The following is a 24921-nucleotide window of genomic DNA, read 5'->3' as shown; positions in this document are numbered from 1 at the left end:
AAAATAAAAATGGAAAAATGATATAAATGTAGAAAAGGTAAAAAAGTAGAAAATTTAAAAAAATGTAAAAAGTATAGAAGTAGAAAAGATACAAAAAGAAGAAAAGGAGTATAATAGTAGAAAATTGTATAAAAAGTAGAAGAGTAAAGAGACGGAAATGTAGAAAATTTAGAAACGTAAAAAAACTAAAAATTGAAAAAGGATACAAATGTAGAAAAGGTTTGTTTGTTTTGTTGTAAGGTAAAAAAATTGAAAAATATAAAATAGTATAAAAGTAAAAAAAAATTGTAAAAAAAGTAGAAAAAATAGAAAAAGGATATAAATGTAGAAAATTGTAAAGTACAAAAAGGTGTAAATTAGAAAAAAGGTACAATATTGAAAAGGTAAACTAAAAAAAAATGTGTAAAATGTAGAAAACAATGTAAAAATAGAAAAAGGTGAAAAAATATAAATCAATATATTGCAGAAAAGGCAAAAAATAGAAAAAAAATTAAAAATGTAGAAAAAAGTGTAAAAATAGAAAATGATATATTGCAGAATAGGTAAAAAAAAACAGAAAAAGGTGTAAAAATAGAAAAAGATGTAAAAATATAAAATCCTATAATGCAGAAAAGGTAAAAAAAAACTAGAAAATTTTGTAAAACACTAAAAAACACCCATTCGAATCAAAAGCAAAAAAAAAAGATAAAATGTAAATTTCTATTTTTGGTAAAAAAAGTGTTTTCTTTCTTTCTAAAGAATCTATTTTCGTGACCCGAGTCAATATTAATGACCGTGATGTAAAAATAAATCTCGTGCACTATGAAAGGTGAATCTTGTATATATATATTTACATAGGGATGCACGCAGTGTAAAATTTTTTTTTGAAAGACTTATTCTTTAATTCAAAAAAAAAAAATTGTTTTATTTTTACTTTTTCTCTCTTATATTCTCATTTTGTAGACAAATTTATTTAGACCACAAAAAAAAACATTATCTTTCTCTCTCTCTCTCTGTCTCTGGCTCCTTGGAGTCTTTCAAGAACTATAGTACAGTATGATTTAGAGGTCCGATAATAAAGTCGTTTTAACGAAACCTCGTAGCGAATGTTGATTTATAATGACAGTAACAGTTTTCTTTTTCACGAAAACGAACGTGAAATGCGTTTTACCGAAAAGCTTTTTACAGCTTAACATCTTTATTGACGTTTTAAAACACTCAACTCTAAAACAAAAATGTCTTCTGAATTATGTTGAATGGGAATTGAGGGGGGGGGAGGGCAGGGAACAAAATTAATTCACCGTGACTCCAAAAACTTTTTATTTCGAGTGAATTCAATTTATTTTCAAATATTACGGTAAAAATATTTTCTTGCTCAACTTTCCTCGTGTTATTTTTATGACAATTTATTTTTTTTTGTTTTAAAAATGAGAAATTCTTTTTTTTTTATATATTATTAAAGAAATGTTTAGAATTTATTTACCAATTAAATTAAAATTTATTAAATGAATTCACTCTAGTTAATAATTTGAATGTTACACACTATAATTAAATTTACATAAATTTAATTAGAAATTGAATAAATTAAGTTTAATTGAATATCAATATTCAAAAAAAAACGTGAATAATATGTTTGAATTGAATTGGTAATTAAAAAATATTTTTATTGTTTCTAATTTTGAAAAAAATGGATTCTTCTTTTATAATATAAAATTAACAGTTGAGTTATGTTTTACACGAATAAGCAATATAAACAAAATACTGACGCAAGAGATAACAGATGATTGTGATTTATTTTTTTCATTTCATCTAGATTTTAAATCATGACAGAATTTTTAAAAGATTTAATATTTCAAAAATGAGAGAGAGGGAGAAAAAAAATTCAATTTCATATAAGCATTTGTCTTTTTGAAAATAGTTGTGGGATATTTTTGTCACCATTGAAAATGAATTGTGTAAAGTGGTCTCCGGAATTTATTCTGAACAGAATTGCGATTATGCAAATTGATTTCTATCCTCTCAATACTTTGACCTAGACACAACCATCAAATCCCCACAGCTCATCCTATTTATACAAGTGAATCAGAAGTAATGTATTTCAAATTAAATATGTTGTCACATTTTTTTTTATACATAATTCGTTTTATAACAATAAAAAAAAAAATTGGTAATTTTAATTATGAAAATAAAAATTATTAAAAAAAAATAAATTTCGCAAAAAAATAATAATTAATAGTAAATTGAAATTTTTTTCAATTTTAATATTTTATTTTTCCACCCTATTTTGTTGTATTTCTTTTATATGGTTTACTTTTTAGCTTTTGTTTACTCGGTAAAAATAAATTTCTCTTTCAAAAAATCCTTTAGAAAAATAAATCCATCGGGCTTCAGAATTCCTTTTACTTCAATCAACTTCGTTTTCCATCATTTCCATTTCTAATAAATTCTACCTTTTTTTCCATCAATATTCAATCAATATATTGAAAATACTATTCTATTTTACATTAAAAAAAAAAAAAAAAAAAAATTCACATTTTTTGAAAATATTAAAGTATTTAAAAAAAAGTCTTCTTTTTTTAGAAGAAAGTGTCGAAATTTTCTTAGAATTAATTTTCTAATAGCCTCTCTTCATTTAATTTGAGAGCCATTCTCCGTTCTTGGCAAAGAAGCAATTACCACTTTTTTTTTCTTATAATTTCTTTGCGCGAAATTGAACGTTAAATTGTCGCATGTGTCCGAAAAATAATTAAAGAAAACGTAATGAGCGTGTCATTGAAAAGCGTATAGAATACTGTGAAAGAAGAAAAAGAAGAAGAAGAAAATAAAGGAAAAAAAAAGAAGTAATTGAGGCAATTTCGCAAAACGAGAAAGAAAAAAAGAAACCAGCTATGGATTAATTTCTTCTCGTTTGATTCAAAAGTTAAATATAATAGTCGACGACTTGGATTTTCATGAACCAATAAAAAAAAAAGCCTGAACCATTTTCGTAAATGGATAGTGTATGTAGTAGTAGTAGTAGTGATATAATATAGCTCATCTCGTGATACAGAGTAAAGAAACCTGGCTTTAGTCAAGTGTTAAACGAGACGATCCTGGAGAGCTGGCTTTTTCATGAATTATGCAAAACGAAAAAAGGATTTAACGATGAGGAATAAAGAATCGTATATGCTGTGCACTCGGGTTTTTTTGGATCCTGAAAATTGTCTATTAAATGTTCCTATTGACTCTTCTTCGTAACCAAAAGGAAAAAAAAAAGAATGAAGACTTCATGTTTATTAAAACACGGCAAGTAATTTATTTTCTCCAAAATAAGAGAAAAAGGGAATAAATTACAATTAATAGAATAAAATTTTTCCCCTTGAAGCCTCGATTTTTTTTTCCTTTGTCAAACTAATTGCTAATATTGAAAATCAAAAAAAGGAAAGAAAAAAAAATTGCGCATGGAAATTTTTTTTTCACCATGAGACTCTTCTTAGGCGCATTTCCACTTGTAAGGATCAAAAGAAAATGTTAAATTTTCAACTGTTTCATAAATTTATTTTTAAATTTATTAATTCTGTTTCAATTAAAAAACAATGTTTTTTCATCATTTTTCTATATCGTTTTTTTTTTAGTTAACTAATATGAAAATTGAAATAGTGTGTCTGACTAAAACTTTCTTTTACTACTGATATAACAAAATTATAATAATTTACAAATATTTTCGAAATTAATAAAAAAAAATAAGTAGAAACATTAAATACAGTTTTGTCTAACTGTCCCAGGTGAAAAAATTAACGTTACTAACGTTACTAATGTTATTAACGTTAGTACCTATAAAAAAATTAAGAGTTTCTAAAATATATTTTCACAGAAACTTTGCCACTACTTTCCCATTACCACTTTCACTTTCACTTAAACTTTTTATAATTTTCATTCCCATTTTCACTTATACTTTTTCTAATTCTCATTCGCACTTCCATTCTCACTTCTACTCTTTCTAATTCTCATTCCCACTTCACTTCTACTTTTTCTAATTTTAATTCCCATTTCCACTTATACTTTTTCTAATTCTCATTCGCATTTACATTCTCACTTCTACTCTTTCTAATTCTCATTCCCATTTCACTTCCACTTTTTCTAATTTTCATTCCCATTTCCACTTCCAATTTTTTGTATTCATTGCCACTTCCACTTTTTCTAATTTTCATTCCCATTCCTATTTCCACTTCCAGTTTTTTATATTCATTGCCACTACCACTTTTTCTAATTCTCATTCACACTTTCACTTTCACTCGTTCCAATTTTCATTCCCATTTCATCTTCCACTTTTTTATTTTCATTACAACTTTTTTATATTTTCACTCCCACTTCCATTTCTAATTTTTTAAATTTTCATTATCACTTTCACTTTTTCTAATTTCCATCCATGGTAATTAAAAAAAGTGGAAATGGTTGTGTAAATGGAAATTAGAAAGAGTTTTAGTCGAAATGGCAACAGCTAATGAAAATTAGAAATAGAAAAAATGGGAGTAGAAGTGGAAATGAAAATTAGAAAAAGGGAAAAGGGAATAAAAATTAGAAAAAGTGGAAGTGGTAATGAAAATAAAAAAGTGAAAGTGAAAGTGGAAATGAGAATTAGAAAGAATGGAAGTGGGAATGGAAGTGCGAATGAGAATTAGAAAAAGTGAAAGTGGAAACGGTAATGAAAATAAAAAAGTGGAAACGGTAATGAAAATAAAAAGTGGAAGTGATAATAGAAATGAAAATTATAAAAAGTGCGGATAAGAACATTAAAATACTTCCTGGTGGTCAATTTTCGACAAGTTTCTGCAGAAATACAATTTAGAAACATTTTCTTAATTTTTTTATAGGTACTAACGTTAGTAACATTAGTAACGTTAGTAACATTAGTAACGTTAGTAATATTAGTAACGTTAGTAATGTTAAGTTTTCTACCTGGGTGTAAATTAGTTTTACTACTAATTTGAAAAGTTATAAAAATTTGTATATTGTCTGACAGAAATTGTCTTTTACTACTGACATGGAAAAACTAGACTCATTATTTGTGGATAAAAATTACTTTTACTACTTATAATAAAGTTATAATTTTACAAATATTTTGTCTAATTTTGACATACAACTACTAAAATACAAAAAATTTCGAAAGTCTTGACTGAAACATAATTTTACTACTAAAATACAAAAATTACAATTTTCTATTACTACTAATAAAATTAGTACAATTTAAAAAGTTTACTTTAATATCAATAATAAATAATAATAATAAATAATTTTATTCGAATTATCTTTTTATGTAAATTTATTATTATTATTTATTTACTTCTTTATTTGTTTATTTATTTGTTTGAGCATAAACGGGTTTCTTTATTATTTTTTTTTTATTATCATTTTTTTTTTGCAAGAACATTTTTTTGAAGTCCCTTTTTCAAGACAAAAAAAAGTTTGACAAAATTCTAAATCATTAATCCTCGTTTGCTAAACTCGAAAAGAAGGAAATCTAAGAGCGGGGGAATAAAGATGAGATAAAAGACCCTAAATATTCATTACAAAAGTCATGGAAATAAGTGAAAGTAAAGAAATGTGAGAAATTTTCATTAAAAACAGAAAGAGAGAGAGAGAAGCTGCGTAGCAGTGACATTGATCTTGACGACATCGACCTTGAAACACTTTGAAGAGTGACACTATGGGGAATTTCGATTTAAATTCGCGCAATTGCGTGATATTTGCATAGTCACTCTAATCTCAACGTGACTTGCTTTCAAGATTCTTTAAATTTTCAATCTAAAATGTATTTTAAAGTCGTAAAAAAAAAAAAAATTCCCTATTTTACTCCTTCGTCTCATCATTATTTTCCATCACGTCCAAGATATTGAACAATTTCTCGAAATTCAACCTAAAAAATTTTATTATTACACTTCCGAGGTTAATATGAAGGTTTTTCTCGAACAAAACAATTCTTTCGCTTAAAGGGTCAAGAGCAAGAATTTTCTATAAACAGACAAATAATGGGATTGAGAAAAATAATGAGATACTTTTTCTAATTCCTCGCGATTTTTTTTTTTTGTAAAGAAAGATTATTTAATTATAATTGATAATTTATAGTAATTAATAATAATTTATAATAGTTTATAATAATTTATTATAATTTATTATTTATTATGAAAAATATTGAAAAGTAATTAATAGAAACAAATTTACATTTCTTCTTTAATTTTTTTTTCTTTAATAATAGAGCGCATCTTTTGCATCTTTTTTCCCCCTTTAATTCCAAAGGGCTTTTAGCTCCGTATATATTATTAAATAAATGTTCATTTTTTTGCCTTTTCTAGTTTTATGGAATATAAAAAGGAATTATCCCTGTACCTATATCATTTTATAAAAAAGATAACCTTCATTTTTCAGAATTTTTTTTTCCACTCTTTTTAAAATGAATTTCTTTCATATTTTTTCTTAAGAAATGAATATTTTTTCATACTTTTTGCAAAAAAAAAAAAAGAATTTTTCATTTTATGTGGAAAATGAATTTTTTTTCCTGTATAATAAAATATACAAAGAAAAATTGTTCTTTGTTATTTGTTTTTTAATTTTTCTAATTTTTATAGAATGTTTCTTTTTTCACCATTAAATTTCTTTTGGTAGTATAAATAATTTTTTTTTAATAATAAAATTATTTTTTCGGAATTTTAGAAAAATATTTTCACGTATAAAAAATATTTTGTTTTTAATACAATGAGATAGAGAAATATTCAACGAAATGATTTTGAAAACCATTTTCTACCAAATGACAGGAAGTTTTTTTTTTTTTTTCTTTTTTCTTGAATTATATAAAACTCGGTACAGTTGTACTATTCACTTTCTTCGAATAGTCGTCCCGACGACATGTGCATTATTCAACACTGTTAGAGAGACAAATTCAACATACAACCTTAAACATTTTCACTTCTTCGACGCGTTCTCTTTGTCTGACTAAAAGCAGTATTTACTACTGCGCCCCTTTTCTCTCCCCCCAACACTCCTCACCTAAAAAAACCTTATAAACTCTACTTTTCCATGTTGCTTCACTTTTTTACGCTCGACTTAAACATTTTTATTTTTCCAATTCCCCTTGGCCATACAAAGAATGTAACATTGCATTAAAAAAAAAAAAAAAATTTTTTTTTTTTAATTGCAATGAAATGTCGAGAGTAAAAAAATGTGTTTTGTTTTTTTTTCTTACGCACTTGCTAAAAAATGTTCAACAATTTCAATATACATAAAACGAGCAAGTTTTTTAAATGCTGTTATATTTTACACATTTTATTATTGGTTTAGGCTTTATTCTTTTTTTTTATTATTTGTTATTATTTATTATCATTTTTTATTGTTTATTATTTATTACTATTTTTATTATTTATTATTTTTTAATATTATATTTAAAATTATTTCTAATTTTTAAGTAATTATTATTACTTCTTATTTTTTTTTATTTTTTGGCATCCGTCAATCCGTCCATCGTACACTCGTATGGTTGCCATAGTAACCGATTCCATAGCAACCGTTGCCATAGTAACAGTTATCATAGCAACAGTTACCATAGCAACCGCTTCCATAGCAACCGTTTCCATAGCAACCGTTTCCATAGCAACCAATTCCATAGCAACCGTATGCATAGCAACCGTTTCCATTGCAACCGTAATCATAGCAACCGTATCCATAGCAACCGTTTCCATAGCAACCTTTTCCATAGCAACCTTTTCCATAGCAACCGTATCCATAGCAACCGTTTCCATAGCAACCGTTTCCATAGCAACCGTTTTCATAGCAACAGTTACTCTCATATTTTTTATTTTTAATAAGTTGACGAGACAAGCTTATTTATTATTATTTTATAATTGTTATTTTTTCTATTAAAGTGAAAACCAGTAATATTATTTTTTTTATTAACAAATTAAATTGTGCAATTGTGTTTTTTTTAAATAATTTTTTCGACTAAACGATATTTTTATTGAACCGAGAAAATTTCTCATAAATATTCATGTGAAAAATTTACTTTTTCTTTGAAAAAATTAAAAAGGTGTTGAAATAATTTTTTTCAATTTTCTAGTTAATGGCATTTTCTATCCATATTTCCTGAGCTTTGCATATCTTCTTCATACACATGTGTGTTTTTTTTTTATTAAATTTAATACATATTTTCACATATATAAATATGTGAGATGTGCGTGAAAAATGTTTTTTTTTTTTTTTTTAAATAAAGAAAATCAAATGGAAAGTAGAGTATTGGATATATCGTGACCTTTTTTTTTCTCTGGCTATTTTTCAAAGCTTCTCTTTAAGATTGTTTCGCCGATTGTGAGGCAAAATGGAAGTAACCTCATTTCTCTTATCCTTAACCCTGCATCTTCATTTGTAATCTGACCTTCAACCTTCTTCTGTCCCTTCGATATTTTTTCTCTCTCTTTCTACTTTAGGTTCAGTTTTCATATCTTCTTCTTTTTTTCTCTCTTTCTCTCTTCTTTTACATCGCAACTATATAACCACTGGCCCGCTTTTTCTGTTTCTTCTCCAGGGATGAATCCCTTTTGATAAGTGACCCAGATAAACTGAACAATTGGTGGTCATCAATTATACGAGAGACCCCCGGAGGAAAATTACTGTGACGATAGTTTTACGAGCTTTTTTAAAGTTCATAACCTCAATTTAAAAAGCTTGCTGAGAGAAATAATCTGATTTCTTATAGTGACGATCGGTTGATATAATAAAGTAGGAATCAGAAATAAAATGAAAAAAAAACACAAATCAAATGTTTTACCTTCTTTTTTTTTTTTTTTCTTTGATGATGATAATATCATTTATTCCAGTGCTTTGATCTCTTTTAATGGTCGACTTGATTTAAGATTCGACGAAGAGATTTTCTCTTTCTCTCTCTCTCTCTCTCATTCAGGAAGAAGTAGTTTATTGGATGATTAAATCAAATTCTCGAAGGTGATTCTTTGTAATAATATATATATATATAAAACTTGATTGAATATGTCTCTCATGTAAATCTCGATATTCTCAAGTTCTCTTTAGTTTCTGCTTGACATAGTTTTTTCGGAGATATAATTTTTCCAAAGCCCCGGTATATTGATTTTATCAAGAATATCAAAAGCAAAGCGAATTTTTCATATTATATAGATTATTTTTACGTCATATACGAGGAGAGATAAAAAAAAATATACAAATATCGGATTTTTCATTAATTTTTTTTTCATCTTATTTTCATTTAGAAAATATGTAATAACATTATTATGTTTTATTAATATTTTATTAATAACATTATTAGCATTTTTCATTATTACAAAAACAATATTTGTTACAGTAAAAAATTGAAAAATTAAATTCATTTTACAAATTTTATATTGTAAATTATAAGTTTTTAATTTATAAAAAAGTTAATTATAGTTATTTAGTTATTTAATTTACAGTAAAAAAATTAATTTCATTTACATAATCAGTTACTTGTATATTATAAAATAAATATTTATTTATAACAAATAATTTTCATTTGAATCAGATCAATTGTATGTAAGCCTATTTCTTTATTTAATACAAATAAAATTTGATACAGACACAGAAAATTAAAAGGCATTAAAATAAGCGTTGCAGATTATTTTAATACCTTATAATTTTCTGTGGAAATTATTTAGTTAGAGAAAATATTTATTTAATAATATCCAAGTAAACCGATTATTTGAATGAAATAATTTTTTTTAGTGTTAAAACCTACACCCAAAGACACATTTGTCTCAAAGCCAAATAAATCTTATTTAAATAAATTAAATAAAAATTTTATATAAAATTAACGACATAGGAATCTACCTTACCGACTGATGGTAAGACAGATTTTTGAAAAATGATAATATAAAAATTTACCGACATAGAAATTTACCTTACCGACTGATGGTAAAACAGTTTTAAAAATGGATAAAGTTAAACAATTTATTTACCATTAGTCGGTAAGGTAGATTCCTATGTCGGTAATTTTTTATATTTTCATTTTTCAAATATCTGTTTTACCTTCAGTCGGTAAGGTAGATTCCTATGTCGGTAATTTTTTTATATTTTCATTTTCCAAATATCTGTTTTACCATCAGTTGGTAAGGTAGATTTCTGTGTCGGTATTTTTAATATTTTCAATTTTCAAAAAGTTTTAACTTAATGTGAAATAACCCTAATAATTACGTAGCGCTCGCAAAAGAAATTCAATGTTACAATCGCGCATTACAAAGTAAAATCACAATTCCGATTTGTGTATTTCCCAAAATTAGCTGTTTTGTGGAAACTGCAACTGCAGTTAGTAGATAACACAAATATATTTTTATTATGCCAATATTTTTCTTGGTGTACTAAAAGATAATATTAATACTAAAAAAAATCTAATGAAAATCAAATTTTTTGTTTCAGATGAACAACTCCGTGGGGAGTAAAAAAAACACACACACCTCGTCAGTATTCATCAATTTCGCGAATCATGAAATCGTTAATCGACAGCCAAATGATTATCAATTCATCAGTGACTTAAATTTTGGATTTCAAATTGAGATTTAAAAAAAAAAAAAAAAAAAAAACATTGAAATCGAAAGAGAGAATGTCAAGTAGTTCAGAGTCGTCCGATGTCTCTGCAACGAGCATGACATTATCAGAAATGTTGACAGATAATCCACGTGATAATAGCACAAATGACACACTATCATCGCTTGATGAACCAGATTTGCCAATAGCAATTTTAAAAGGATGCATTCTTGGTTCAATAATTCTCTCGGCTGTTTTTGGCAATCTTCTCGTAATGGTGTCCGTAATGAGACATCGAAAATTACGTATTATAACAAATTATTTTGTTGTTTCATTGGCTGCAGCCGATATGCTCGTTGCAATGTTTGCAATGACATTTAATGCCAGTGTACAAGTGACTGGTCACTGGTTATTTGGCTATTTTATGTGTGACGTTTGGAATTCATTGGACGTTTATTTTAGTACAAGTTCAATTCTTCATTTAATGTGCATCTCAGTCGATCGTTATTATGCTATTGTAAAACCTCTTAAATATCCAATAAATATGACAAAAAAAGTTGTATGGTATATGCTATTTGCATGTTGGCTATCACCAGCTGTTATATCATTTGTGCCAATTTTCAACGAATGGTATACAACATCAAAAAATAGCGCCTATCGTCATGAACATCCTGATGTTTGTGAATTTATTGTCAATAAAGGCTATGCAATACTTTCATCGAGCATATCATTTTGGATACCATGTACAATAATGACATTGACATATTTTGCAATATTTAAAGAGGCAAATAAACAAGAAAAACAAATGCACAGTCGTTTAGGTACGGCAATGTTGCTAAGTCATCGGCCAAGTAAAGATATGAATAATATTAATGGTGAATTAAATAGTGGTGGTTCGTCAAAAACATTAACGCTCAACGAAATTAGCACAGATCATCTTCATACACCTACTAAGGATAAAAATATTATGAAAATGAAAAGGGAGCACAAAGCTGCAAGAACATTGGGTATTATTATGGGAACATTTATATTATGTTGGCTACCATTTTTCTTATGGTATTTAAGTACAAGTTTGTGTGGTGAAGATTGTGAAACGCCTGATGTTGTTATTGCATTATTATTTTGGATTGGTTACACGAACTCTGCCCTAAATCCATTGATTTATGCATATTTCAATCGTGATTTTCGGGAGGCCTTTCGAAATACATTGCAATGCGCTTTTTGTTCATTATGCCGTAATGAACCTTCCGATTTGGATGCTCTTGATTTTCGACGTCCCTCGCTAAGGTACGATTTGGTCTGACAAACGCTCACATAGGTATGCATGATTTTATTTTTTATGTTTGCACGCTTTTGTTTTTTTTTTTATTAACTAAAAAGGAAGAATCTTATTTTAAGGGTGGAAAGGTGTCTTCCCAGACAACACGTAAACTTACTGCAAGTTTGCGGCAAGCTTGCCGCGCAATATTACCAACCTTGTACGGAAAGCTAGCCGCAAGCTTGCATGGTAAGATTGCCGAAAGATTGCATGGTAAGATTGCCGAAAGATTGCAGCGTAAGGTTACTGCAAGATTGCACAGTAAGATTATCGCAAGATTGCATGGTAAGCTTACCGAAAGATTGCAGTGTAAGGTTACTGCAAGATTACATGATAAGATTATCGCAAGCTTGCACGGTAAGCTTGTGTCAAAGTTGGTGCAAGGTTGCCAATAACCATGCCCAATAAACATAGAAGTTTGCAGTGAAAATGAGCTCTATGGGGACTTGCAATCAAGCGCCAAGCTTGCCGTAAGATTGCTGAGTAAGCTTGCTGCAACCTTCCGTGCTGATTGGCAAGGTTATTTGTTAATCTTGCACCAACCTTGCGACAAGCTTACCGTGCTAGCTTGCTGAGCAATCTTGCGATAATATTATTGTGCAATTTTGCAATAATCTTACACTGCAATCTTTCGGTAAGCTTACAATGCAAGCTTGGATCAGGTGGGACATTTGAAGCTTGCGGCAAGCTTGCCGTGCAAGGTTGGCAATATTGCGCGGCAAGGTTGCTGTAAGCTTACGTGCTATTTGGGTTGTTACACAATATTTTTCAGAAACACTGACAAAAAATTATGAATACTATCAAATAATTGAACCAAATAATTTTTATTTGGATGAAATAAATATTTATCCTTTCTGTATTTAATTAAAGCAAATTTTAAGTGATTTTAATGATTTTTGATCCATAAATTTTGTTATCAAATATGTATATCAAAATAAATCATAGAAATTTTAGTTTCCTGTAGAACATTCCAAATCTATTTCTTAAATGATACAAGAATATTAAAAAAATTATAATGATATAAAAAAAATAATTTTTTTCCACCCTACAATTTAAAATTATTTTTTCAAACTGAAATTATATTTGTATCTTTTGTGAATAGACAAGGAAATTTTTTAGTTATTTTAGTTTTATCATACACTTAAAAAAATAATTTTATTTGTCTCAGAGGCAAATTAATATTTATTTGTTTTAATAATTTTTGTTTCAAATAGATTTTATTTGTTTAAAATAATTTTTGTTTAAAATAATTTTTGTTTTAAATAATTTTTATTTGCTTCAAATAGATTTTATTCTTTCTTAAATAAATAAAAATAAAAGATTTCTTTGGATGTACTTTACTATATTATTAAGGTAAAGTTCACTGTCCGTCTTAAAAAAAAAAAAAAAAAAAATCGTTTCAATTGCCGTACCTAGATGACCTTCAACTTTTATTGAAATGAACAAATGAAATATTTAAGAAACTTTTTAAAATAGATTTCCATTCAATTATAAAAACATTCAAGTTCAAAGTCGAAAAAATATTCTTTACGTCATTTTTACAATTGTTTTTAATTAGTAAATAATTTCAATTAATTTATCGTAAATTAACATTAATTGTTAAATTCATCATTTTCTCATCATAGTTTCGCATCGATAATATTTTAGCTACCAAATAATTTTATTTAAATATAAATTTCACTTAAAAATTTTTATTTATAAAAAATATTATATTCTCAAGAAAAAAATAGTTGGGAGAAAAAATTATTTGGCTTGCTTTCAGGTACGACGATCGAACCAAGAGCATATACTCTGAGACCTACATTAAACACATCGACCGTCGAAGATCTAGTGAATTCGGTAGCAGTCTCTGAGACGAAACCAAATTTAGATTTTAAGTATAATCTCAAAATGAAAAGAAAAAAAATCCCCTCTCCACCCCCCCCCCCCCACCCCTAATCCACTTCCTTCAATCCCTCGTTTACTATCTTTTTCTGATCACATCGAGAAGCGAAAAATCTCTCCCGATAAACTCGTATAATTGCCAAAATAAATAATCGCGATGTTTGCGCATTAGTTTATAATCGTATATTGCCAAAGTTAGCTTTATAAGTGAGCTTTAATAGCCAATGACGCGTTTCACGAAAAAAAAAATTAAAAAAAAAAAAAAAAAAATGATCGAAACAGGGTTGAAGGAGATTTAATGATAATAATAATATTTCAAATATAAATTTGCTAAATCTCCTTCAATATTCCAAAAGCCCTTTACGAATGAAATCTTGCAAACGGCACATAATTACGCGTAATGCTCAAGATTTTTATTTTCTCCGTTTTCAATTATTATTTTTTGAATTTTTATTATTTCTTTCATTTGAAAAAAAAAATATCTTCTTCATGGGAAAAACAAATACTTTAATTTCTACTTCTTACGTTCGATAGAAAAATGTATTTTTTATTCTTTACATTAAATTAACATTAAATTAAATTATAAATTAATGTAAAGAAATTTAATGTAAATTAAATATAAATTAACGGCAATGTTAATTAACATTACAAAAAATAAATTAAAAGTTTTTACAACAAAAAAAATTATGTATAAATTTTAAATAATAAGTATTTGATTTTTCCGTGATGAACTAATGTCATTAGTCTCTAAATCTAAATTAGTAAAAATGTTTACTAATTTGAATTAGTGACTCACTTTTTGCTTCTGAATTAGTAAAATTTTACTAATTATTAGTAACTTTTACTAACAATTAGTAAAATTAATTAGTAAAAATTAGTAAAATTTTACTATCTACTAACTTTTACTAAAAATTAGTAAAATTTAACTAATTCAGAAGCAAAAAGTGAGTCACTAATTCAAATTAGTAAACATTTTTACTAATTCAGATTTAGAGAATAGAGAGTAAAAAAAGCGCCCAATTCATTTAAAAAAAAAAAAAAATCCACAGAAAATTATAAGGTATTAAAATAAGCTGCAACGCTTATTATTTTAATCCAATTTTGCTTATTTTAATACCAAAATGGATGAAAATAAGCAAAATTGGATTAAAATAATAAGCATTGCAGCTTATTTTAATGCCTTTTAATTTTCTGTGTCCTTTTCAATTATTATTTATTTCAATTTTGTTTTAAATTTTTAGCTAATTTTAAGAAATTTTTGCGAAAAAAATTTTTTTGTTCAATGATCAATGATACGTCAAGCGTGTTCAATTGCGCTTGACATCGATTGAGATCGATGGCCTAAGACTATGTTTTCGTGAAAGCACCATCGGAAATGCTTTGTTTGCACTGCTTTCAAAAGAAAAAAAAAGAAAAAAAAAAAAAAAAAAAATGAAAAGAAAATAAACATTTTTTATATCAATCAAAAAAACAAAAATAAATGATTATTAAATTATTTTTTCAATTCAAAGGTGCGAACTAAGATACAATAATATTATACATATACTAATAATAATCGCGTAATATGTCGCACGTGTGATGAAATGCTCAACAGTGATATTATAAAGAGGTTGAGGGAAAAAAAAAATCAAAAAGCGACAAACGATATCAGAATCAAATTCTATCACGTCTATAGTTAATATATAAAAAAAATATATATGTATATATAATTCCATAATGAATTTAATATATATATATATATATGACAGATCTTCGAAGTTTAGGTATTTTCCCTTGAAACTTTTTTTTTTCTTGGTGCTGTGAATGGAAAATACTCGCGCGATATGTGAGAATGTTATAGTTATATGTATATGAAAAAACAATGTAATTTCACGCCAGAATTTTAAATGTGTAAAAAAAAAGAGAGAGTACGAAAAGCGCAAATTTTTTAGGTTCTGTAAATTTTCTATAGTCTGCCTATATATAAACCGAAATGAAAGGAGAGAGTAAAAAAAAAAAGAAGGGAAATAAAAAAAATTGCCCTGGATATTATACACGTATCCCCCTTATCAAAATGCCCGTATAATCGTGATTTACAATTATTGGCTCATTTTTAAATTATCTGATATATATGTAAAACTCATTATTCACTATCCTTTCGTTATAATGGAAATTTTTTTTTTCTTTTTTTTGTCCTGTTATTGATAGATTTTTTCAATTTGGTTTGGAAAAATAAAATAATTTTAACGAAAAAAAAAAATATCGTTACGAAAATATAAAAACGTTATTGAAAAATAAATATATATATAATATTTAGTTAAAAATAAAAATTTTATTAGTGTTTCTAAATTTTATCAAAATTTTGTGAAAATAGTTTCCATTTCAAAAACAGTTGAAAATTCACTTTTTTTTAAAAAAAAGAGACGGAAAAATTCCCACCTATTGTGGAAGTGTTCATAATTTGTAAAAAAATAAAACAAAATTTTACAATATTCAACGAAATTATTAAAAAATATTTTCAATTCGTTAAATATTTTTTAATATTTCTTCTCCCAACGGAAGACGAAATAATGTTCAAATTCGCAATTTCGACTGGAAATTATTATTTAATTACTCTTTTAAATTTACATTTTTTTATAAACTACAAAATTAGACTTTATTTTGTTTCTATGTTTTTAAATCAAAAAAAAATTTTTTACACCTAAAAATTAGTTTAGTTTTTTTATAATTATTTTTTAATTTTATATATTTATATAAATTATAATTATACAAATATGTGTATATAGTATAAATTAAAAAAGAAAATCGTAAATTTAAAGAGGAACAAAGAAAAGGGGGGAGGAGGAAAATAAAAATTTAATTAAGGAAAAAGTAAATTTTCTTCCAAGTTGAGGTGAATTGTAAATCGAAATCGTATTTTGCGCATTGTTTCGTTATTTACTCCATTGGCTTTCGGTATTACATTAGTGAATCTTATTTTCGAGAATGGTGCTGTGAAAAGGGTGCAAGAATTTCTATTTGTTAATGGACATTTATTAACTGAACGCCGGATCTCTTCCCACGACATAGGGCCGAGGGAGTTAATTCCAATTCCGTCGCTGATTGGATTCGAGACGATTATAGAAAGAAGAAGAAAAAGAAAAATAAATAAAAAAGAGTCGGAAAAGAAAAATGGAATAAAATAAATATAGAAATAAAAATAAAAGGCCTCTCCCTCGGTCTTTTCACATTAATTTCCTTTTTTTTTTTGTTAATTTTCCTCCTTTTTTCCAACCATAGAAAATCGTCTAGAAAAAATATAGCGAAATGTGGGTGAATGTTTTTTTGTAAATATTATAAATAAATGAAAAAAAATATATAAATATCGATAATATATTTTTACGTATTTCTTTTGTACATAGATGATAAATAACGAGTACTGACGAGTTTTTTTTTTTTTTTATTTTTCACAAAATTGAAAAACGAATGTAATTCGTTGTGAAAATTTTTTTCACGAGGAGATCCGTCGTCAGACGTTAAAAAAAAAAAAAAAAAAAAAAATTTTTTGTAAATAGACTGTGAATAAATTATCGATCCTGTCTGAATGAGTAGAAATTTAGAAATTAATGCATTGCGTCATAGCCAATTAGCTTTTAAATTAGTCCCTGCGTCTCAACAATCAAATGTGATTTTTATTGGGTTATGAATGAATACATATTTTAGACTAAATATAATGATAAAATTCCAAGTGCGATATCTTGGATTTTCTGGCAATATGTCGGTGTCAATTTTTTTTTTCTCTTTTTTTTTTTTGAAACGAGAGTTACTCTTGAATTTTTCACGCCCTCTTAAAGACTCTAGCTCAGCTGCTTGAGTGTCTCTTTTAAAATTTCATCTCTCGGACGAAACTTACGTCCGACAGCTGAGCGACGATATCGCACACCGACTCTCTTTTTGAATTACCAAAATTTAAAAAAAAATGTCTTATTTTATTTATTTAATATTATATTTAAAAATTATTTTTTTCTAATAAATAATCTGTATAAAAATTAAAATTGCCAGAAAGAAAAAAATAAAATATGTAGATTCATCTTAAATAATCATATAAGACGAAAAAAAAAATTGTATATAAGGACCCCCCCCCTATAAATTCGCGAATATTATATACGCACGTACGAACTAATTAATGATAATTAATATTTAAAAAAAAAATAGTAATTGTAGCCGAGTGGGCTTTCGTAATTAAAACCCAATAAAAAAAAAAATGAAGAAAAATCTGCGAACAGAGTTTAATGTCTCTCTAGTCATGTACGACCAATGCAATGGAAATACTCACAGCATTTGGACAAGAAAAAAAAATCGTTAATTAAATAAAGCGCCGTCGACGATCATCTGCCTACTCTCATTTTTCTCCAATCTTGTCATTAATCCTCTTTTTTATCAAATGAAAAAAAAAAAAAACAAATTTATGTTCATATTTATTACTAAAATAAAAAATTTGTATTAAAAGTTGTAATTAGTTTTAGTATTTATTTCCTCTTGATCTCTTTTGTTTTGCAGTTTTTTGACAACAAAAATTTTATTCAATGTTTATTGATTAATTTAATTAATTTCAATAATTAGATTTTTTTTTTTGGCTAATTTTGTCTCATTTTATCTCAATAATAAATATAATAATTTTTTATGTATTCTGTATTATAATTTATAATTTATAAAAAAAATGTTTTTAAACTTTTAACAAATAATGATGGTAAGTATTTTTTATAATAATTTTTGAATTATTTTTTCAGAAAGCTAATTTTCATAACGCAACTAGTGTTAAATGTTAAAAAAAACTGGAATTAGTTGGAAATTTTTTTTTATATAATCTGGAGATTTTGATAAAATTCAAACTCACCGACAGTTATTTTTTAATATTAAAAGAAATGGACGAATCTGATATATTGTTCGAGTAAAACTAGGTCATTGGGAAGAAAATTCGAATTTTATATCCAGCGATGCAAAGACTTTTTTTTTGCCATATAAAAGATCAAACATTCAGAAAATACAGCTAAATTCATATTTGGAAAATAAAATCAATAATACGGAAAAAGAAATCGATTCTTATTATGCAAAAAAAAAATCACTTGCCAATAATTCTTTACAAAAATTTGAAAAGCAACATTGAAATTAATAACTATGTAATAATCACTCATTACTAATTAAATATTAAAAAAAAAATTAAAATTATTTTTGTAAATTACATTTTTTTTGTAGAAATTAAATAAAATACTAAACAAAATAAATTAAAAAAAAAAATATCAAATAAAACGTAAAATGAAAAAATATGAATATAATATAAAATCAGTGTCTTTTAAATTGAATAAAGCCATTTTTTCTTTTTGCAAATCTTCAAATCGATTTCGTATGTTTGATAGAGGCATGCATCTGACATTTTCAGGTCATAAAGACTAGTGCGGACACGTTAAAGTTTTTTCATTTTCTTTTTTTTTGAATTTTATTCCCTCTCCTAAAAATCCAGATTTTTATTTTCATTCCCTAGCACACGATTGCAATTACACGCTTACATCGAATTTCGGCGAAACGATAGTTGGTTCGCTGATATATTGCACTATAGCTGCGGTTTTTCATTTAATGGAAAAAAAATAAAAACATCCTTTCAAATAAAATTTTTCCGAAATTTTCTTAATTCTTTTCTACATCAGCTAAAATTTAGTAAAGAAAAATTTTAATTTCTCAAAGCATTCTGTTATATAAGCGAGAGTTACTGAATTTTTCGAAACAAAAATTTTAGAAAAATTTATTTTGACCTAGCACAGCATCCGCTGGACCATACATACATTCCCGAGTTAAGATTTTGATGTTATTCTGGATCTCTTTATTTGAAAAAATCGAAAATTTTTCCCTATTCCCTGTGAAAAATCTTTAAAAAAATGTTTTCCTATCAAGAGGTGCCTTTACTAAATATATATATGTATATTAATGCTGATCTAGTGTTAATATGATAATAAGTCTATGGAGTTTCCTTTAACTATTGAGATTGTGAAATTGTGTCAATTTCGGGTAATCGAGGGTAATGCGAGAGTCGTCTGAGAAACAGAGAAAGACACATGGTTGTGTGTTACTGTGAATGGTGGCATTAGGTACATGAGAAACTGGGGATGCTGCAATGCGCCACTTTGACACTGTATTTAGGAGTACCATTAAAGTTCACTACTACAAATACTATGGGGACCATTTCAAATTTAATTAATGATAAATAAAACACTTTGTCTTATATGTTATTTTATATTTTTTTTTACTTTTATTATCATTTGCAGTAGGATAAGTCCACCAATTACGGTGCATATATAAAAAAAAAAAACTATTCCCACTTGGAAAGATTCACCGGAAAGTGCCCCCTGGAAGTTCTATCAAAATTCTGCCGGGGCAACGAACGTAATTCCGACGGAATTAGGACTCTACAATTTTGAAAAAAAAATTAATCGGAATTCCGTCGGAATCCCATTGGAACTCCGATGGAATTCCGACGGAATTAGGTTGGAAGTTCCGGCGAAATTCTGATAGAACCTCCAGAGGGCATTTTCCCGGGAATCTTTCCAAGTGGGATTATTACTAATATAATTGTTCAAAATGATTTTAAAAATTTATTTTAATCTTTTTTTTGTGATACAATTACTAATAAAGATGCAAATTGAAACAATTATTAATTTTATAATGATGGTTAGAAATCGGCCGATAAATATTCGTACTAAATATTATCGTGTGTCGATAAACACGTTACCGACCGCGGAGCACAGCAACGTAGTACCCGATTTTGCCGCGCGGGCCGCATCGCCAAAAGCTCTCTCGCGTACGCTTAGCCGACCGAACGGCTATATAAGCTGCGCTCCCGCTGAGAACCGTTACTCTCGTGCTACACGGAGTCCGGGTGAGTCTTACCCACTTGACTAGGAGTTTTACTCCAAAAATCTTTGTAGAGAGTTTTACTCTCGTTCGTCGGGTTTTACTCCAAAAATCTTTGTAGAGAGTTTTACTCAAGTTTGTCGGGTTTTACTCCAAAAATCTTTGTAGAGAGTTTTACTCTCGTTCGTCGGGTTTTACTCCAAAAATCTTTGTAGAGAGTTTTACTCAAGTTTGTCGGGTTTTACTCCAAAAATCTTTGTAGAGAGTTTTACTCAAGTTCCTCGGGTTTTACTCCAAAAATCTTTGTAGAGAGTTTTACTCAAGTTTGTCGGATTTTACTCCAAAAATCTTTGTAGAGAGTTTTACTCTCGTTCCTTGGGTTTTACTCCAAAAATCTTTGTAGAGAGTTTTACTCAAGTTCGTCGGGTTTTACTCCAAAAATCTTTGTAGAGAGTTTTACTCAAGTTCGTCGGGTTTTACCCGTCGAATATTATATCGGTTTTATGTGTAAATAGTGTATAGTAACGAATTGTAAAGTAATGTATCGCAATATAAAGTAACGTAATGTACAGTAAAGAATTGTAAAGTAACGTAACAAATGTATAGTAAAGAAATATCGTATTCCCGCAGTTTAAAATAGATTTTCCGTTCTTTTTACCGTTTTTTTTGAGATATACTTAGAGTTTTACTCTTTGTATAATTGGAACACGAGTTTTACTCGTGGTTCACCAGAATATCGCGGATTTTTAGGCAGCATTACAATTGATTTCACGGCTCATCACAGCGAGTTGAAGACGATTTCGTTAATGCGCGGCTCAAATAAGCGACGTTACCAGATTGATGCCGTTTCTCGATTCCGCGGCTCAACGTATCACGATAGACACCGTTAAATCGTTGTGTGAAACCGACTTCCGCGATTTATCTGTACGCCTGTATATTTTCGTCATCTGTAAATACCGTTGTAAATAAATAATTTGTTTTCAGTTTGTAAGTTATTATTTTCGTTGGAATCAAAACGAACCCTGGCTCGGCGAGCTAAAATATTGATTCTACATTAACAAACGTTACAATTTAATTATTTGAGATCAAAATTTTTTCCCTCACTATAATTGAAAAATTTTTAAGATTTCCATTGGCTTTAATTAAGGTGGGAAAAATATATTTAAAATACACATAAGATCACCGTAATTAATACACTGAAACTGATACAAATACGCTGTAATAGAAAATTACAATATAAATTTTAATTTCTTATATTTGTTTAAATAATCGATTTTTATAAAATTAATTTTTTTCTAAATATCTAAATAACATAAGCTTTTAGTTTAATAAGTCTTAAATTGACTTTATACAATAGAAATATCGAATTTTCTGTTTCAAAGGTGTTTTGACTCGAATCGCGTCGTAATTAATGCATTTATCCTAGTTTCGCAATGTAATTTAGTGGAATATTAATTTTAAATTAATACTAGTTGTAATTCTAATATTATTAGTCTCATAATTTTAACGACATTATAATATTCTTATTTAACTATATTATAATTAATATTAATAAATCATTACTTTATTAAAATAACACGTATAATAATATAATAATGATATTAGTAATAATGATAATAATAGTAGTAATAATAATCATAATAATAATAATAATAATAATTACTAATAATGATGGTACTATGAACAGTAATTAATTTTGCAAGTAGAATTATTAAACATGTTTATTTGAGATGTGAAAGCTCTTGGAAATTCCATCTAATTTTCAATTCTGGTGAATATTACCAATTTCTGGTTATGAAGTTTGTTTTTGAATAGGATCAATCTGCATAAAGAAAATGAGAAAAATAGATGTCAGGAACGAATGTATATTAACATAATTTATGCCAACTAATTTTAATGTAAAATTTATTTATCTGTATTTCTCCCCGAGTTTTATAATATCCCTACATAAATATGTATATTTTAAAAATAATGGTAATTATGTTGAAAGTAGTATAAATTTTCCGTTCTCAGAAATTACGTCAGCTAAATTAGAAATTAAATGTACCGAGTATTTTCCTGTAATTAACCTTTTTTTTATATATATTTCTTATTATAAATGTTTTTTATAAAAATAAATATGAAAAAAAATGATTAAAAATTTTTTTATTAAATTTATTTAATAATTTTTTTTATGTACGAAAAGAAAAGAGAGAGTGAACAGGTGGGTAAAAGATGCAAAATAAGGAAGAGAAAGAAGATATCTTGGTAAAAAAAAAAAAAAGGAAAGACAAAATTCTTTCTCTCTCTTTCTCTTGGGAACATGGAAAATCACTGTTTCGATAGGACAATCGTGAAAAGTGCAGCCCCATTGTGTTCTCTATTGAAGAAGCTAAGTACTTAGCTCTTTCTCTGTCTACTTTTTAAACATCTTTCTTCTTCATATATATGAAATGTGCATGTACATTGCAAAACCACTTTTATTTCAATGTATTTTTACAATTCAACGGAGAAAAAAAAATTGAAAACATTTTTTGGAAGAAGAAAAGATTTTTACAAAATTTTACATTTTTATATAGTAGTAAAACAAAATTTTTAAATTAATTTTCTCATAAGAAACAGAAACAAGCAAAAATCTTTCACTATAAAAAAAAACATAAATTGTTTATAAAAATTAATAATTACTGTTAAATAAAATTAAAATAAAAATTAAGTTTTGAAATTAAATTTACCATTTAAAAATAAAAAATATATAGAGAATAAATTAACTGAATTTAGAACAGTGTCCCACTTTAAATTAAATTAATTAATAGCTGTCGAAAGCGGAGCTGTGAAAGGAATTTCTAATTGTTTAAGACGATATAATTGTTTAAATAATTAACTAATTATTGTAATACTTAAACATAGTGGGATAATAATAATAATAATTATTCTTAATATAAATTTAACCTATTAAAAATAAGAGTACATTCCAAAATTCAGATAAAATAATAAAATTAAAAATCAATTTTTTTTTTACTAATTTACTAAACATGAATCCATTGATTCTGTTAATTAATAAATAATTTATTTGTTACGGACAGCTTGTGATATGGAAAAAGCTCTCTTTCTCCCTCCGCCCCATGTTATTCAGTTGAGGGCAAATAATTATTAATTATTAATTAATAGTCGGATACTTGTCTCTATGGAAATCTCTTATGCCAAAATTAGTATTCAACTGGGGGAGCAAATAGCTGCTTATAAATAATTAATTAATGGTTTTAGGTAGATATGTAGAATTTGTATGAGATAACTTTTCAAAGATTGTCCTTGTTGGCTTATATAGAGTCAAATAGATTTTTAATGAGTAAAATTTCACTCCGCGGTCTAAAATAGTGGTGCTAATATTTCTTTCAATGAAAATTGAATAAAATATTAGTTCTCAAAACACTTTAGAAAAGCATTTACTCTGTTTTCATTTTAATTCCATCTCTATTCATATTTGATTATCATTGTTATTATTAATTATTATAATTAATCAAATAATAATTATTAATATTTCAATTATTATAAATTATTAATTATTGTAATTGTAATTATTTTAATTATTATTATTTATTGTATATATTATAATTATGGTAATTATTGTAATTATTAATAATTATGGTAATTATTATAATTATTGTAATTATGGTAATTATTATTATAATTATTATTAATTACTTTAATTATTATAATAACCTATTAGTTAATATATTCATTTAAAAAACATTGATTATTTAATAATTTATAAAATTTATAGGCAAAAATAATAATTTAATTTTTGATTTTAGTTGTAAAAGACCACACAAATTTTATGATTCCAAGAATTCGTGACTATAAATTATTTTTGTTGTTTCAAGAAACAAAATGTGTCTGCATTACATACGCAATGAAATTTTATAAAAGAAAATTTAAAAAAAAAATTCAATATCGAGTGATAGTAATATTAAATATATAACATCATTTTGTAACAAGATGCACCTGTAAAAACCGTTTGTTGTGACAGGTGCGTTTAAGATAAATTATTATCGCCCAAGTTATTTTTGTGTTTTAAATATTACAATGAACATTTTTTTTTAACTTCGTATGTCATACACTATTTAAAAACTTGGAAAATTATTTTATATTTAATTTTTTTGTTTTTAAATTAATTTGAAAAAAGTATTTTGTTTGAAAAAAATTGTGATCAGGAAATTATTTTTTAAACTATTGGCATTATAATTAAATTTTGAAAAAATAATTTTTTTATAGAGAGAGAGAGATCTCGTGTCGAAGGATATGACCTTGTGTAAGGTGGTTGATTCGTTGTTGAGATTAAAACACCACCCATTTCCACGCGT

The 24921-nt window shown here is 26.5% G+C and overlaps 1 protein-coding gene and 1 long non-coding RNA gene across 6 annotated transcripts in view; one reads left to right on the top strand and one right to left on the bottom strand.

The window, feature by feature from the left end:
* Positions 1–14412, top strand: part of LOC127276647 (octopamine receptor beta-2R-like) — a 168696-nt gene extending 154284 nt beyond the window's left edge. For 4 of the 5 annotated variants that reach the window (XM_051297238.1, XM_051297237.1, XM_051297235.1 and 1 more), the window contains 2 exons: positions 10408–11802; positions 13596–14412. In XM_051297238.1, coding sequence (XP_051153195.1) covers positions 10592–11802; positions 13596–13686 — 1302 coding nt within the window. In that variant the 5' untranslated portion in view covers positions 10408–10591 and the 3' untranslated portion in view covers positions 13687–14412. Of the gene's footprint in view, positions 1–10407; positions 11834–13595 lie in introns of all 5 variants that reach the window. The other variant, XM_051297240.1, reaches the window with a different exon arrangement.
* The window catches only part of LOC127276649 (uncharacterized), a 218290-nt gene that overhangs the window by 1498 nt on the left and 191871 nt on the right, over positions 1–24921 (bottom strand). The gene's annotated exons all lie outside the window — the stretch shown is intronic.

The sequence above is a fragment of the Leptopilina boulardi genome, unplaced genomic scaffold, assembly GCF_019393585.1.
Source record: "Leptopilina boulardi isolate dan_hultmark-lab unplaced genomic scaffold, ZJU_Lbou_2.1 LbouV2_150, whole genome shotgun sequence".
Lineage (NCBI taxonomy): Eukaryota > Metazoa > Arthropoda > Insecta > Hymenoptera > Figitidae > Leptopilina > Leptopilina boulardi.
This window is presented reverse-complemented; position numbering and strand designations above follow the sequence as displayed.